Source organism: Primulina huaijiensis, chromosome 11 (genome assembly GCF_012295235.1).
Source record: "Primulina huaijiensis isolate GDHJ02 chromosome 11, ASM1229523v2, whole genome shotgun sequence".
NCBI classification, from domain to species: domain Eukaryota; kingdom Viridiplantae; phylum Streptophyta; class Magnoliopsida; order Lamiales; family Gesneriaceae; genus Primulina; species Primulina huaijiensis.
In genome coordinates this window covers 10,613,623-10,630,895 of record NC_133316.1, presented here as the reverse complement: position 1 = coordinate 10,630,895, position 17,273 = coordinate 10,613,623, and the positions used below count along the sequence as shown (strand labels likewise).

Genomic DNA, 17,273 nt, shown 5'->3' with positions numbered 1-17,273 from the left:
ACATAACACCATAGTAAAAAACGAGTGTTTGTTCTTGTATTTAAGGTCAATCCTTGGATACTAAGCGTGGTCTTATTTTTAGCTTGGTGCTAAAATAATTAGTAATCCTAAACTCCGATTGTTCCCCCGGTTCGGATACCGTTATCTAAGACTATATAGACTTAGGAAGACCTATTCAATAAAGAAGATGAGTGTAGATTAAGCATGCCACGCCTTTCCAATCGGTTAAGGCCATCCATTGGTATTGCTTCAACCCATTTGGTGAAGTAGTCTGTAGCGGCGATAACAAAATGGTGACCATGACTAGAAGAAGAATTGGATGGTCGAAAGCGGGTGTGGAAGGAAGACGTTGAAGGGGCATGGATGAAATCCCCATGAGTCTGACACTCCTTACGCCTACGCACTCTATATGCTGTCCTTCTCCCCTTCTTCACATACAAGCTAGTGATCAGACTTCTACTGAGTCAACTAGAATCGGTACTCCGAAGTCTACTTCCTACTCTAACCCTCCCCCGTGATATCTATAAAACTCCCAACATTTCCTCCGAACATTTAATAGAGCTGCTTAACTTCTAGCCGGCCTTAAGTCCTCTCTCCTCGAAAAAGTAAGATTTTTATTCCCAACGACAAAGGAACAAGCATTTTCGGGGCCCCTCGAGCAAGAGGGAAATTCTCCGTTACGAACGATTCAGAGAAGGGATTCCATCCAACTCCTAAGACTAAAGAAGAAGATCGGAATTAATTACGAATGGCGCGTACTATCCGCAGATAGGGAACGCTCTACCGAGTTCCATTCGTTTCGATCTCATTCAAATATCGGGTAAGGGTATGTTCCCACAGAAGGAGCACCCTAGTAGGGTGGGTAAAGAGGAGTCTTATAATTTCGTGAATACGAAACCTGATTCGATTGGGGTCATAGCCATCCAAGACTAAAGCTGCTTCGATATTCCTTTCTATCGGAACGAAAAAAGATCCATAACAAGGGGCCAAGCTTACCACCTCGTTCAGGAACAAGGGATATGGCAAAAGAGACTTACAACAAAAGAAGACTCAGCCACATTAGATAGAAAAAATGTTCCCTATCAATGCAGGTCCTCGATAAAGAGGAAAAAACTATAAAAAGTACTCATACCTTTTTGCTATCAAACGAGAAGAATTCCTTATCGCCAATGATGCTAACCATACCTCACTTGCCTTTGCTGAGTTAATGGTTCAATTAAATCATACCTGCCCAGATATGTATCAAAAACCAATTACAATCACGCCACCGGATAACCTAAAGATTGCGTGGTTACGCCTTAGGAACCGGAGAGGCATATGAATCTCTTTCCTTTAGACAACTTCATGTATCATAATTCTTCTTTATAACCGAGAGATAGGATACCTATGAATGAATGCAATTCCGCCGGTCATCTGTCAAACCTCTCGCATTTAGGAAATGCTTTCAGGAAGGCTGCCCCAAGATCGCTGGAAAACCCCTCCCTACTTTCTTAGCGCTAGATCCGTCCTGAGCATGCTTGGCATCGCCTACATTACCAATCAGAGTAACATTCCTTTACCAAAACGGGACGGCTGGAGAATTCTGTTGAGTTATAGTTCTATATCTTAAAGGGCTGGCTAGAGGACCCCGTTTAAACCGGGTTCTGTCACTCCTAAATAAGGTTTCAGAATCGTAGACTTGGGAGTGTAAGCTAGAGCAGAGCTACCTATCTTTGGCGAATTTGTCCAACCGGAGATCGTAGTCTCGTCTCAATCCTCTTTCTTATTCGAAGAGGAACTTTTCCTTAATAGAAAAATAGCCTATGCCGCTATCGTCTTTAGTCTCTAAACCCTCGTAAGGCCACTCTCTCCTCGAAGATTGCCAGGTGTGAGACTCGCCAAGGAAAGAAGGCCAATAGCAGCTTATCTTAGCTTTGAGCTTTCATTCCTTTTGCTCTCATTTAGCTAGAGCTTCTTTCTTTGGATTTCATTTAAAGCCTATAGCAGCTTGAAGCACACTCGATTGAAGTCCTTTTTTTATTCGTGCCCTTGGAAAAGCCCAGTGACGAAGTGGCGAGTGCGGGAGGATTGAAAGGAGGGGGACTATCAGGCCTGGGACTCTTAGTATGAGCAGACCTAGAGCTAGCGATGAACTGCTAGTAGCTGATGAACTAAGAGTGCGGGATGAAGAAGACTCAGACTCCCCAGAGTGGGAAACACTTTTGTGCTCTATAGAAGAGCCATGGGAAGACGACCCGGACTGAGAAATGCAGACATGATAGAAGAAAAGAAGACTGACTTGGCAAGAGACGAACTGAAGTAGGAGGCTGATAGACACCTAAGGAGGAAGCCTGTTACCTTTTGCCGCCAATACTCTGCCTCATTCCTTATTTCATTTCCGGCCTACCTTATTATTTCTTCATTTCTCACGCTTCTATTTTATCTCTCTTAAAAGCAAAGCGCTATTTCAATTGAAGTTGGTGAAATCTACGATGGATTGAAGCTATCTGGTGCAGGCATTCCCTCTTGCCTCTCTATATGCTCTATGCTGCCCTACTCTCCGCCTTTTCTTTGAATCCCGTGTAAGCTGGTCAATTCTGCCTTTTAGTTCTTATTCAGGTTCTGGCTGTTCGTTCATCCTTCTGCCTTCTATCCTGCCTTTCTTATTGTGCCTGGCTGTCAGCGCATCGTCCTTTGCATGTCTCAGCAAATATATTCTGGAGCGTAAGACCGAAATGCCATTCAACAAATGAAAATTGGAAATGCTGAAGCGCGTATTGAGACTCATTCAGGTCTCTTTGATTTGGTTCTCTCAGTGGTTTCGTATAAATAGTATAAAAGAGGAATTTTGCGTTCTGTTCGTTCAGGCTCGTAATGCAAGAACGAGTAGGATATCTGCTCTCTAGCTTAGCTGGCTATACCGGCAATTCATGACGATGCTAGAATTCATGATGATAGGCGATAGGTAGCAATAAATCTCGTATAATAATAGTTGCTCCGGTAGACGTTCTGACTTGTAAAGAGAGCCTAGCAAGCTCGTACTGCGGACACTTAGCTAACTGGTTATTCATTAGCCTAACCTAACTCGGTGTCAAATTCGTTAAAGCCGCTGAACCACGGTATTATGCTTAACACATGCAAATCTAACGAAGTGCTCCTGGACGTCTCTTTGAGATTCCGTAAGTAACATCAGTGCAAAAGCCTTTGCTTCTTTATCTTTTGAGTTGTTCTGCCGGATCGGTCGCACAAGATCTTTGGTCTCTACCCGTAGCCCTTCGCCGTCCTTGTTCCGCGAGTGATCTTTTTTTTCTTCGTGAGGATTCCAATCTACTCTTTTTTTGGTATGCTCTTCCGCAATAGGAAGAATAAATAGTATTTATATATCTCTATCATGATTCGTAGGTTTTTCAACCACCTGTCTTTTTGGTTAAAGATTTTAAAGGGGAAAGTTTTCATATTATGTATGATCTATTCTCAAAAGACAATTTTCTACCTGAAATTTATATTATTTATATATATTGTGATTCGCAATGGATTTATCATTGATCATGTGTATGAAAACTTTTCCTCTCTCCTTTACTCAAAAAATCTATATATGATGGAGCCATCGGGCTCCGCGCCAGTGTCTTCGGGTGCCCTTTCACAGAATAACCCAGTTCTGGAGGGTCAACCAGTTCCGGAGGAACATACGTGGGAAGCCGTGACCTCCCCGTTTTACTGCGCCTCCGTTGTGCACATCCCGNAGGAACATACGTGGGAAGCCGTGACCTCCCCGTTTTACTGCGCCTCTGTTGTGAACATCCCAGGCGAAATTGAAGATCAACTTATCATCTTGAAATTCTCATCATTCAACAAATTCTTAGTGAATGTTAAATATGATTTTTTCGGGGGGACCCTAGAAGCGGCCTATATCCAATCACTCCAACGTGAATTGGACCAAACTCCTGCGGAATCACTCCCGGCTAAGCTAGACTCGATGCTTAGTAGAGAGAGCGCGAAGTTTTCTATCCGCGGCGGGTAAAGTTCGACCGAAAGCTTTCAAACGGCTACGGAAGAGCTAAGTCCCCTATTGTCCCCGGTCGGGTTCGCCGCGCATTCTCCCTTCGAGACTCTCCATCCGCTAGCAAAGCTCTACCTCTCATTCACAAATCCATCTTTGGTTATGCTGCTACTCTTGGTCCTACTTTTATTTTTCGTTGTGAAAAAAAGAATGTGAATTCAATCAATGTTTAATCCTGTTCGCATACGAGAATGAAATGAGAGTAGGACTTCTATCATTTTCTAAGCTCTTAGCGAGAACTACATCCGGTTTGATGTCGACTCCTTTCCTTTTGAAGGGCTTGTCTATGTAGGCCGTGGGTTTTAGAACACTCACTCAACCACCTGATCTTATATTCCAATAACGGAGAGCAAGCAAGAAGGGAATATAGGCTGAGTACTAGCACAGCCTACTGCACGTGTCTATTCTCTAAGTAGGCAAGCACCTCTTAAGGAGACTCGGGAACGTCTAAAGTCCCTCCCCTGGTTCTAGCCATTATTCTATATAAGAGAGGGAAATGATTGAATTCAACCTTAGGGTTGAAAAGAAAGGAGGCGTGTGCAAGATCCATGATTCTTCAAGCTCCCGGGATCCAGGGTGGATACCGTCAGCGAATAATGAGGGAAATGTCTGGATTCCTATTCCTTTTTTGAACCATCGCTGGAGTCCCTGATGTAAGGAGTACGATCAGTGGAGTACGGGCCGTAAGCCTATTCTTTTTTCATTTCAATCAATCGGTGCATTCATCGCCTTCCCAAGACCTTCATTCAAAAGACCTAGCATTCCTTTTATGGTCTCAAGTATTCCTTTTTTTCTGTGCAACGAACATTTCTTGCAATTCATCAATCGGAGCGAACCTCCCAGATTCTTCATCTCCTGAGCAATGACCCAATGCTAGAAAAATAAAAATCGTTTGATCGTCGTACCGTACCTCATTGGGGGATGTTGCATTGCACTTTCTATTTAAAGCAGTGTGCATCTTCGCTTCAGAGGGCTTATGGTGGAGTATTTCACCATGACTCACTTCCCGTACCCCATCTTTCTGACACGCTCAGGGTATCCTAGGATATCCCCTCTTTTCATCGAAAACTTATATACAAGAGAGATGAAACTCGTTTAGTCTTAGTTCAGATCTCTCTTTCCTTCGGAACCTTGGCAAAGGTTGTTTGCCTTGCCAAGAAGGTAAGTAAGGATACGTTCTATAGCATTATCACTCCAGTCTTGGACTTGGATTCTGTGTTGTCTTTGATGTCTGATATTAAGGCTCTGCAAGACCTGTCGGATGATGTACGGTTGGGGATCCAATCTTCCTGATGAGCTGGGCTCAGTGATTGATCTCGTTTGGAGTGCGCTTGCTTGGTCGATCTTGACTTGTGAACAGAATTTCGATCCTTCCACTGTGGGAAAGTGCTTCGGGTGAGACCGCTTAAACTAGCTAGCTAGAATAGAAGGAGAAGTCGGTGTCTCTGCGACGAGAGTTTATATTCGACTCTCTACGCTTTTTGAGGGCGCGGAGGACCCGCTAGGCGTTCTCTTTCTCGGCTGTCTTGGCGAGGGGTGAGGGAATGAGTATTTTATACAATAGATCGGATTGATACCAAGGTCAGTTCGTGAAGATGCTGAGTGCAGGGGTGACTTGACGCACCTAAAGGCGAAGGAATTCGTTCCACTCCAGCTATGAGCTATGTATGTGTACTCTCTTTGTGCTTTGTGAAGTGACTATCTGATATTCCGAGAGCCAATGAAAAGGCAGCCGGCGTGAACGGAATCATTGACCCTTCTGCTAAAAGCGCAAGAGAGGCAGGCAGATCTAGAATTCCTACTTCTCGGTCACAACAGGTCTTGCAGAGCCTTGTTGCATGACTCGCTGCCCGCTTACCCACAAGTCTCGCGCAAACGGGTTGGTTCCAACCCTTCTAGTTCTCGAATCAAGTCTTCTCTGAATCCGTCGATTAAAGAGCTACTTACTTGCCTCGCCCTAAGCACGCTATCAGACGTCAGGTTGCACTCTATTGACTAAAAGATCCGTTGTCCTTTATAGCCGTCCCGAGGAAGTTTCTTCGGCTGAGCATGCCGGGGATCGTCCATTTATGGATGGGACAGCAAAAAGAAAGATGGCGGAAAAAGCGAACTTTGGAACCCCTCTTGATGGTCTGTCTCTATCATTAGATTGGGGGTCTTTCGGCAGGTGTTAAACCGTCATCTCTCTCGGGCGGAAAAAGTGGTCCCACAATTGAATTTCCTGCGAAGACTAAGCCGGAATGAAAGATCAATAGAAAATAGGACCTAAAAAGGCGCCTTTATACACCCAGTAATGGTCTCCCATGACAGGGGTTGGAAAAAGGTCTTAAAACAACGAATTTAAACCATCCGTTTCGAGGCGCTTGGGGTCATCCCCGGATGTGCCGGCCGAGGGGCTTGAGGAAGTGGCGAATGGGCACCGCGAAGCCTATTGAAAGTAGTACGTGGGAGTGGACACATTTGGTTACGCGTACGAAGCCCCCCTTCTCTGATCAAGAGAAGCCAATTCATATTCTGTCTATGGAGGGGTGGAAGGTAAGACAGGCATGGACAAAGAACGGCGAGGGCGGGTACGTACCCTGGGAGTGACCGACTTCAGTCCTATATTTACATTCGAAGAGCTTATCTTCTTGAATCCTGTTCATGCTCAGATTTGGCGTATTCTCGAGTTGCCAAACATGGGAAATTTTGGCGTCCACCATTCTGAAGAAGTCATTTTTCGGACGGCAAAGGGGACTCTCACCGGGCATACACATAGAGGACTGAAGCCGCCGATGTCTCGTTGTACGCCTGCCCCTCCGATCTTGGCTTGGGATGGATTCCTCCGCGCAAAGAAATGGCTTCACCACGTGGTACAAATAGTTATTGGAAAAGTTGTCACAAACAAAGAACTGATAGATAAGGAAAGCTCCCAAGAAAGCAAGGACTGGACTGGGAGTTCTTCTTCTGTGCACGTTCTGATCTTGATGCTTGATACCATCTAGGGAGCATAAGGGTTGGGTGTCATGGTTGATACTAGATATGCCCTTCGACGGATCTCCGGGAGAAATGGGCGCAACCTCCGGTTCACATCCGTCGTAAGCTACTATCGGTCTCATGATCGGTCCACGGAAGTCATTCAATCCTCTTGGCTGTTCTGGGTTGAGTCAATATCATATGAGAAGTGGGTCCAATTCAGCCCATATTCCATTCACAGCTGCTCCTCTTCTGCTATCTTGCCTTGTCAATTATTTCTTTTATAAAGAAAGGGTAGATATAATGTGAGAAGTCCTTTCTCCCAACTATCCCGGTTAACGTGACGGAAGATTCGGGAATCTAGTTCTAATCGGTGGCTAAACGGATAGGTATAGTAATCCTAAACTATGCCCCTACTTAGGGGAAAACCCTTGTATTTGCAGTTTGACCTCCGAAGCGAACAGCCGCCTCGATTCTGTATTCGGGTTTGCTTCATTCTTTCTTTAGTGGAAAGTAAAAAGTTCGGCTAGAAAGAACTTAATATAAGAAGAGAATTCAGTGTGATGAATGGAGTTCAAAATGAACAAATATAGATTTCGAAAGTCTGTCGTGAAACGAGAGAAAGTCATTACATCTTTATTGCCCAACTGTACTTTGGACTTTGGCGTAGAAGTCCTACTTAGCTAAGATTCGCGGAGGAGCACACATGACTATTAGCGCCTACGCACACGGGTTGTACGGACATACCGGCGTTCATCACTTCTCGGCGATTACCCGAAAGCTGTGAGGAAAGTCGAAAGCTTAGCAAACCACAGCCTTACCGCTCACTCAACCACCCTCGGTTCTCTATCTATTAGGGGTGTAGGAAAGACCGCATGGTCATGCATGCTCTACACAGCCATTCTCGGAAGAACGATCAACCTCGGCATTCACTCAAGGTGTTCCGGCAGGTGGTAGTCAGCAAACAAGACCAAGAAAACCACCCCAGAAAGTAAAGTCTCGGAAGTTTCACCTTGGAACCTTTATTTTGCTTTCTTTTCCTCTACGCCTCCCCGGAATTCATATTCATAAAGGGCTTTAGCGGCTTCTTGGAGTACTTGTGCTAATTGACTTATTTATTGAACTCTCTTTCTTCTCTTATAATATTAGTTGGAGGAAGATAGAATGAAAGACAGGCTAGGAGCTATCACGGTCTCCCGTTTCGAACATATCTTTTCGTGTAATTCCATTATATCCAATTAGGGCATTCTCTAGGTGGGTAGGATATTTTTATTTTTGTTTGGACATTACAGAGAGCCCAATCGAAGAGTTGGCAAGGTCGGATAGCTTATAGTTGTAGTGAGAAATTAGCACTTTGATTTTCCATTTATACATTTATAAAGGGCCAGTGATGGATATCCTTTTACACGTTCGGAGTGCACTGTTCTAACGCACTTTGAGTTGCTGTCGGTGTGAGTAAGCTAGGTTGTGAAGTCAATCGGGCGTATAGCTCTCCGGCGGTGAAGAAGCTACTTTGCTTAACTTAAAAAAGAAAGAAGGGCATATCCGTGTACGGGAAAATCGATCATAGGCAATTGAGTTCACCCATATCACTTTCAAGAGTAGGATCGTGTTCCGTGTATTACTAATAAATAGTAGGGAACCAGGGACGACTGACAAAGAACTGGCACTGAACCCGATGTGGAGAGAAAGCTTTATAGGAATGGTGTGATTGAGCAGCTCTTGGAGCAATCTCGATGGAAAAAATCATTGTGGTGTACGGCGCACGAGCGTGGAAGGGAATAAGATCAGTCTGGTAGGAAGATGCTCATCCAGAGATCGCGTGGAACCTGCTGCAGATATGGGGCCAAAACCAACGGTAATTAAGAGACTAGGCCATAATGAAAGCGTGCGCACGAATACGAATGTAACCAACGGAATTGAGAATAAAGAGTATGGGGCCGGGGGGGTGGACTGACAAGGATTGACTACTGAACCCAGTGTGGAAAGAGAGTTAGCCCAAACCGCTAGCCTTAATAGGGTCACCACGGGTTCTGCCTTTTCTTCTTTCTTTTTCTATATTTCCGTATGCAATGACGGCGATGGACTGCTTCGGATCAGCATAATTCTGAAACGTAGGTTCCTGGTCCAATATACTGATCATGACGTGCTGCCGTAAGCGTAAGGACCCGGAAGTCAGAGATATAGCTCCTTATTAGCTAGGTTTGATACATATTGACTACATACGACCTCAAGGGTAAGGTAGCGGGTGAACAAGTGTTTGGTGGGTTGCTCCTTCCTTTTGTTTGTCGGGTAGGACTCTTTCCCGACCAGTTGCCGGTAAGCGCCCAATCGCCGCCGGTCAGCGAATTGCCCTTAGTGAGTAGCTGTGCATGGCTTCTTTCTGTCCGGTACGCCAAATCTCTTTCATTATGGCCCATACATACGGCTGGGCCAGACGTAGGGGCAAGGCGGAAGACAGACATAGTGCTCGGTCTGTGCGGTCGATAAGCGCCTACAGCCAGAAGAATGCTTTGTGATTCCCAACTCTCCCGAATAGAGCTATACCTGTCAAATAGAGACCTTTCCTTACTTAAGTAATAAATGAGACACGAAGCTAAGGAAAGATAAAAGAAAAGGCCTGGGCTAGAGTCTTCTACTGACGACCCAACGCTCCAGAGTGTAAGTCCGGGCGGCGAAAAGAGCGGAAAAGTCTTTTCCGGTTCAAAACCACCTTCTGAAGACGATGCCTCAAGATCCCCACTACTTTGGTACCAGCAAGGGAAAAGGTAAATGTGCAGCCTGCAATCGAAGGACCTATTTGTTCAGGGAGAAAAAAGAGCGAAGGTTTTAGTCGACGGGTTTCCTTTTGCAGAGTTCTCGCTTTTGGAGCAGATTGACTCGAGACTAGATTAGGCAAGGTTCCACTTCCGTCGAAACAGGACTTTTGCTCGTCCAATGGCTAGCCGGGATCTCACACGATTTGCGATATCAGACCCTCATGACTGATTTCTCCTTGTTTATCATGAAATCAAGGATTTTATCTTAGGTTTCAACCTTCTTCTTCCATCTTCGTCTTTGGTTTCAACCATGTTTTTAAACGTTGTTTTCTGTTTTGGCTCAATTAACCTTCTCCCCCTTCTATAGCTATCGATTACATAACATGAGGACTTCTCCGAAATTCTCCTTCTTTTTTCAACCTTAGAGCCGAAAGATGCCAAAGTAAGTGCGTTCGCTATCTCAAAGTGGAGCTCTTTGACAAACCTATATTACCGGGAGAAGCCCGCCTTGGTTTTGGGGTTGCTCAATGGATTGGATGGATTTGTGTGTACAGGTTCGTAACCAAAATTAGGGATATTTTACCCTACAGCCTATAGTTATAGATAAGCTTAGGTACCAACTACAGCCCTACATATGAAGTCTAAGTCTAGCCTAACCTAGCCGGAATAGAGTATAGAAGAGATCCGCCATTACCGTTAATAGGCACACACAGCCTTCTTCGATCCAATCCCTTCTCTGGGAGCCGAATAGAGCCTACCAGAAGAATAAGAATAGAGGTGAAAGCCGAAAGGGCGGCTAGCAGAAAGGATGGTTGTTCTAGATTTCCCGCTAGGGGTGAAGGAATTCTTCCATTGAACCGGATCGAGAAGAACGGAACAATCTATTTAGAGAGAAAAGAAGTGGCACAACGTCAATCCTTTTCTTCCGCTTCTGTAGCCGCCTCTTCAAAAGAAGGAAAGCCCGAAGTCGCAAAAACGTTCGAAAACCTCGGCTTGAAGGCATGTGATACCCCGGGGGTCGTGGAAGTAGCGAAAGAGAGCATTTTTATATCTTTATATAACGAATTTGCGAACTTGAGATCACTTGTACGGAGATCCACATTTAGAAGGGGTCATAGATCACGTGCTCAAGTTGACAACGATCGAATTGCTCAAGCAACTACGAGCTCTTCTCAGGGCGGGCCGGCCCCTCCTCACCACCCTGATTTTGACCCAGCAAATCCACGAACGCTTTACGCACTTCGCCTTTGGAGAAAGATTGCCACATTGGTCTCTCGTGTGAAATAGATAGGCGTGCCGCCAGACGCTCGAGCGGAGGCATCAGCTGATGGAGTATGAGGGTCTAGAAGCGCTTGATCCCGTCGCGAAAGAGATGTTACGACATAACAAGTCGGCGTGTACAATGGATCTATAACGTCTCGTGAATATGACGTGCCCAGTCCCGGATCTCCATGCTCAAGGGAAGTAAAACCCCCTATCTCAGTGTCGAAAAGTACGAAGACCGAGTCATTCAAAGCAGAAGTTGAGCTAGCCTCAACTGAGAGAGATGCTGGCGGCTCTCAGACCTTCTCGATTTCATCTCGGGAATAGAACGGGAACGGCTGAGTATTCAACTGCTTGTACCAGCCCCATCATATTCCAAATGATCAAATGAAAGATATCCAGCCACGGCCGAAGCCCTCGGCCCCCATCTGAAGAAGAATTCACTTCGCCACCTTCCCAGCTTGTAAGTAGATCCGCGGGCCCTCTTTCTTGCTCTTCAAGCCGCTTATTCAACCCTTCTTTTTTGCTTTCTATTTATATAAGATAGCTCGATTCAATTCCTCCGCGAGAGCTCCCTTTTCTTTTATCAGTGCGGCTCTGTCGTCGCCGGTGAGTCTATCTATTTGAAATTCTAAGAACTCCAGTTTTCTTTGGTATTTACCTGCCAGCTTCTTTCTTTCTTGGTCGTTCTCCTCGATCAATTGATATAGGATCTTCGTGTCGATAGAGACCCAGTGCACTTGGCCGTCGATCAGGAACTCGAACGACTAACAGCGTCTTCTCCTATGAAATGAGTTGTCCAAAGGTTTCCCACTGGGCTCCCTAAAGCAACTCCTTTCATTCTTTTAATAAGATTCAAAAATGATGGAGCTTTAAAGGGCCTTCAAAGGGTTCCCACGGATGCGGAAACGTAATCCTACTTCCAATCTCAGCAAACAAAACAAAGTCAACAAAAGCTGTGTTTACAGACACAGTAATGGTTGGTTTACCACGTCAAGGTCCCGAAGTTTTTCATTACTGACATTTGCTTTGCCTCCCCTTCCTTTGCTTCAAGAGAATCAGTTGTTCTAACAGGCCAATCAGACTCAATCCAATGTCGACCATCGACCTGTGGCACGGAGGCCGACTACTTTTCCGATACTGCTACTGCCTTTCCGCGGCTTTCTACTGTTGTTTCCCCTATCGTTCCTGCTTGCCTTAAGATGAAAATCAATCAGTCACTTGTTTGGTCAATTAGGAAGAAATTCTCGCTGAAGGCTTCTTCCCCGGACATCGACTATTTTATTTGATCTATCGCTAGCGACTACCGGACAGACAATCAGTCGCATACTCGAAAGCAAATAGAGTTTGCAACGAAAGCATAAACGCTCTTTCTTAAGATATGCTTTCTAGATGCTATTTCGAGTTTGATCGTAGGATCGGCAGCTGAACGATAAAGAGGGTGTGTGAGTGTGTGAGCCCGCCTAGCATCCAGGACAGGAGGTCTGCCCGGAGCTTTCTTGTTCCACGGCAGCTGCTTACCATCTCCCTTTGGTTTACCCTTCACACCTTTCCTATTATTCTTCTTTCTCTTCGGCTTATTATCATACAATTTAGGCTGTGTAGCTCGGATAGCTTCAAACTCTTCTTCGGTCCAGTCCGTAATTCCTCGCCTAGCGTCTCATGCTGCTTTCCAAGCCTTAGAATTAAGAAATATGAGTGATTCGCGGATTGGATCCAAAATTTGCCTTAGTTGGGCTTCAGCACCTGGGCTAGGCCGTTCTTCCCTTATTTGGATTCTTGCCCCAACGACGTATGTATCTATGATCTTATGAGTGCCTTCTGTCTGAGCAGCACCTCCTGAAGCAACTTCTTGCATTGCAGACCTGGAATCTGTACGATCAGATTGGTTCCACCCGTCATTCCCAACTGGAGTCAGTTGTTGAGCTTGATCGCCCTTGGAATCCTTAAGCCATTGTTCTCTCCTAAACTCCTTGCTTCTCAGTTGTCGAATGAGCCCCTCCCGTTCTTTCTCGAGCTCTTCGCTTCGTGCTATGACTCCTTCTGTTGGTTGGTCCCGCCCTTTCAACCAATGAACTTGGAACTCATACTCAGCCTTCATCATTTGAGAAAAGAAGGAAAGCGTGCGAGACAAAGAAAGGAACATCTTTCACTTTTTCTTTTTTCAGATGAACTTTCCTTCTTTTTCTACTTTCCGAATTGACGTATATAGCGCTTGTTCTATTTCTGTATATAGTTAGAGTGGAAAGAGAGAGGACATTTGATTAAGGCCGTTAAGTCACACGTCTAAGGATTGACTTTCTTTTCCTTACTCTTANTAGGCGAGCTATCTTTCCCACATGGCGAGTAGCAACTTGATCATGCAAGAGAGAAAGGACCAATCGCCCGAACAATCCTTATGCTAACTGCTAATGGAGTGAACCAATCCACTCGGCATTGGAAGCTTCCGCTAAGGACCAAACTGGACCGGACCTATGGGACTTTTTTATCATCAATAAAGAAGAGAACCACGGGTGCATAGGCTTGGAGAAAGGCTATTGGAAGGAGACACACATGCCACCACCAACGGACCAATCATTGGACTTCTCCTGCATTCGATTCACCGGGGTGTAGCGTTCGGTTCCAGGTTCACTGGTGGGCGTGCTGACTGTGGATGCAGCTAAATCAAGTATAGAATTCCAGGGTTCCGATGTCAATGTCCGATGCCGATAATGTCCATTAGGTGTGCACGAGATTCTGAACTTTTACAAATTCTAGATCAGAAGAAGGACCTATGCTGCATTCAAGGAGAGCCGAAATGTTAGCACACAGAGTTCACTATCTCCGTCGTGGACATGGTAGAATTCCAAATCTCGTTGGAACAATGTAGGTGCACAGCCCCAATATTTCGTGTTTGTACTGCCCGCGATCGGAAGGAGAATGCGCGGAATGTTAGAATCTTTTCGCGAGATGCTGGCGAATCAACGAGAGCGCACAATTTGACCGCGGCTGAGGGGCAGCTGACCGAAAGGAAAGCAGGTAGGCCGAGGGCAATGTAAACCGTGTAAAAAAAAGCTGTGACCTATGCAAAAAAAGGGGGGGTAGGAAGAATCTTCTAAGAAAGGTCTTTTCCTCTTCTTTAATGGATGGGAACACATCGAATGAAAAGGATGTCGAATGAGTTGAAAGATGGCAAAAACCCGACTGCCTTGAGAGAAATTCAATCTGAACTTTATTGGCTCCATCACCGGAACCAGCAGCAGCCTCTCTAATCCAATTCCATTCTACAGGAATGCCAAAACAATGATGATGACCCTTCTCAGAGACTACTTTTTCTGCCCTGCCCGATTGACCGATGGCTCTTTATTGGCTGATTTGCCTGCCTGACCTTATTTCTTTCTCAGAGGAAGGAGCCATCACTTCAAGTGAAGGCAGAAGAGAAGACTGGAAAGGCTAAGAGCAGATTCTCGAACAAGCGATGCCATACTTCTTTCCACTAATTCCGTATACCATACTTCACCTTCACTAATGGAGTCTATTGGGCTTGTTCTATAGACTCTTTTAAGTCTTAGGCTAGAGACTTCTAAGCCTTCTCCTAGTGCTACTCCTACTGATACGTGTCGTCCATCTATACTGCTATTCCTGCTAAAAAGATTCCATTCGTCCAACTCTATAGTACCTATGGAAATCCCCAATCGTAGTTAGCAGTCCCATTCATCAATTGCAAGAAGCGAACCGATTCCTTCCATGATGTCCCATCAATGATTCGGAACTACTTCTTGGGACAAGAAAGCCTGCAGCTTGCTGGCGGCATCGAAATAGCATTAGAAAGATCTGTCTCGGTGTCGGTGGAGTTAGGCGAGAACTCCCTGCCTTGCCTTGCCTTACTAATGTGGAACCAGTTCCCCCAAAGCCTGTCAGCAATCCTCCACCCTCTTGGTTCAAAGCAAATGATACTTGCGCATACCATTCCAATGCGCCTGGTCATGCTACGGATAAGTGCTTGATCTTGAAGCACCGCATTCAAGACATGAAACATAGAGGTAAATTATGGTACAAAGCGACCCTGCTCCTAATGTTCAACAAAGCCCCTTGCCAAGACATGAGGGCGCTGGCATAAATATGATTACCATGGATTCTGAAGATGGAGACCCCACTCGCTTTATAGTGTCTGAATGCGAAGCAGATGGAATGATTGATCGAAGGCAAGAATGCATGAGAGCTCGATTCCTAGGACACTTCTCTTAAGAAAGAAATTCTGGAAAAGTACCGAAGAAGGAGATTTCCTAAAACTGGCTCAACACCAAGGAGAGCAAGAGTAAGCCTGTCAGTAGCTGGCTATCTTTCTTTCTTAAGGCAGTTGTTACAGAAAGGACAAGTTGAGCTTATTCTATTCCGATAACGCTGACCAAGATCTAGCCACTAAGAGAATCTCAGTTGAATGCTCCAACTCTAATACCCCTGCTCCTATAATAGGTTCTAGAGACAGAGAGTCAGGGAAGTTCCTCCTATCTATAGGTAGGAGCGTAACGTCTAATAGTTTCCTGTAGTTGCTCTAGACTCCTCTCTTTCTCTTATCTATCAGACTATCTTCTTTTTTGTATTATTTTATTGTCTTATCTTTTGACATAGTCTTGTCTCTAGGTGAATATCACTATGGGAATGCGTTAGGAGCCCTTCTCTGTCTCCCTCTCTTTCTTTCCTTTCTAGTAGCAAACTTTATTCTGTGGCTTTCCTTCCGTTCCGCGAGAGTAGGGCACCAAAAGCTGTCCTATCATTTATTGGAGTGGAAGGCCTTCCCATCCTCATTCCGAAAAAAAGAGAGTAATGCCACTTGTGACCTATCTTCTTGGTCCAACCCCTACTTTAAGAGGAAAGCACAAATCCCCTTTTCGTTTAGCCGATATCTCTTGAAGTATTTGTTTTTGAAAAGCCTGCGGTAAGCCACTCTTCCTTATTTTGCTGCCTAGTTTCAAGCTTCTTAGATCTACCTCGCTTCATTCCCTATCGGAATGGTAACTGGGAAGGGAAGCACAGCAATAACGCCTTTTTCTCCCGATTAGACGAAAGACGTGTTGGGGCTGTATCCGAAACATTTTTGAACTACCGGCCCTACAACCAAGCCTATAACCGGCAATAAGAGGTCAAGTTGAGACATACAAAGGCGCCAGTAAAGAGCTTAAAATCAGTACAAGGGCTGCTATGGAAGGGATGAAATCTCCCAATCAAGGACTGCTTAGGTCCCTTCTAGTCCGTCCTGTATTTTAGTATGATCGACGTATTGTATTTTACTTATACGGGAATATGTTCGACTTCCTGATAAAGGGCATCCGTCCACAAATCATTTTATGTAAATATAGATATTCCCTACTTTTCATACCATGGAAAATCCACTCGGACGAAGACATAGATGATAGACAAAACCACGGAATTCAAGCCAAGCCCAAGAATAAAAACCTTCCCAGGCGAATGAAAAAGAAGCAAAGAGAAGTCAAATTGAAACCTTCTTTCTTCGATCAGAATACGAATGAGATCAAAAAGGCCATCATTAATGCGAACAAGGCAATTGCCTCGGTTAGGGCAAAGCCCAAAATGGCATAACCAAATAATTGTTTAGCCAATGATGGATTGCGCGCCACGGAATGGATCAAAGAACCGAAGACGTTTCCAATACCGACAGCAGCTCCCGCTAAAGCAATTGTAGCAGCTCCGGCACCCATTGATTTTGCACCTTCTAACATCTAGTCAACCTACCGGAGTCCCCTCACGCTTTTTCTTTCACGATTTTCTGTTCTCTTCTTCGTCGATTCTTTTCCTCGTTCCTTTTATCTTGGGCATCTCATACCCATGGAGCAATAGACTAAACAGAAAGCCAATCTCGATGACTGACTTTTATTCATTCTTACAATACGATAATATCTTCAGCCTCTTCTCCGCGATTTCTTGCATATCGGCTGCTATTATCCGCTACTTCACTCGAATCCCTAAGAGTGCTGTGGAGAGATTCAAGGTTCAAGGAAGTCAACGGATGATCCTTCTAAAGAGTAAGTACAACATAAACCTAAAGATAAGCCTTAGTCTACGACTGGCTTGTCTTCCTATCCCATCTGGAAGTGGGAAACAAAGACAAGTGGGATCCCCGCCCATAAACCACATCTGCATGATTCACCCCGAAATTCTTCCTTGCTTTCAAGAGAAAATTACCAAGGTAGGTAAGCAAATAATTAGGCATCCTTAGATGAAAGAGCGGTTCTCAGGTATGATTATCCATCAACAGC

The 17,273-nt window shown here is 45.0% G+C and overlaps 1 protein-coding gene across 1 annotated transcript; it reads right to left on the bottom strand.

Moving 5' to 3' along the window:
* Positions 1 to 16,480: 16,480 nt before the first annotated feature.
* LOC140988811 (ATP synthase subunit 9, mitochondrial) lies at positions 16,481 to 17,034 on the bottom strand. Its single transcript, XM_073457886.1, has one exon. It carries the CDS (start codon positions 16,734 to 16,736, stop codon positions 16,512 to 16,514), a length of 225 nt encoding a protein of 74 aa, XP_073313987.1. The 5' UTR covers positions 16,737 to 17,034; the 3' UTR covers positions 16,481 to 16,511.
* Between the last annotated feature and the right edge of the window lie 239 nt (positions 17,035 to 17,273).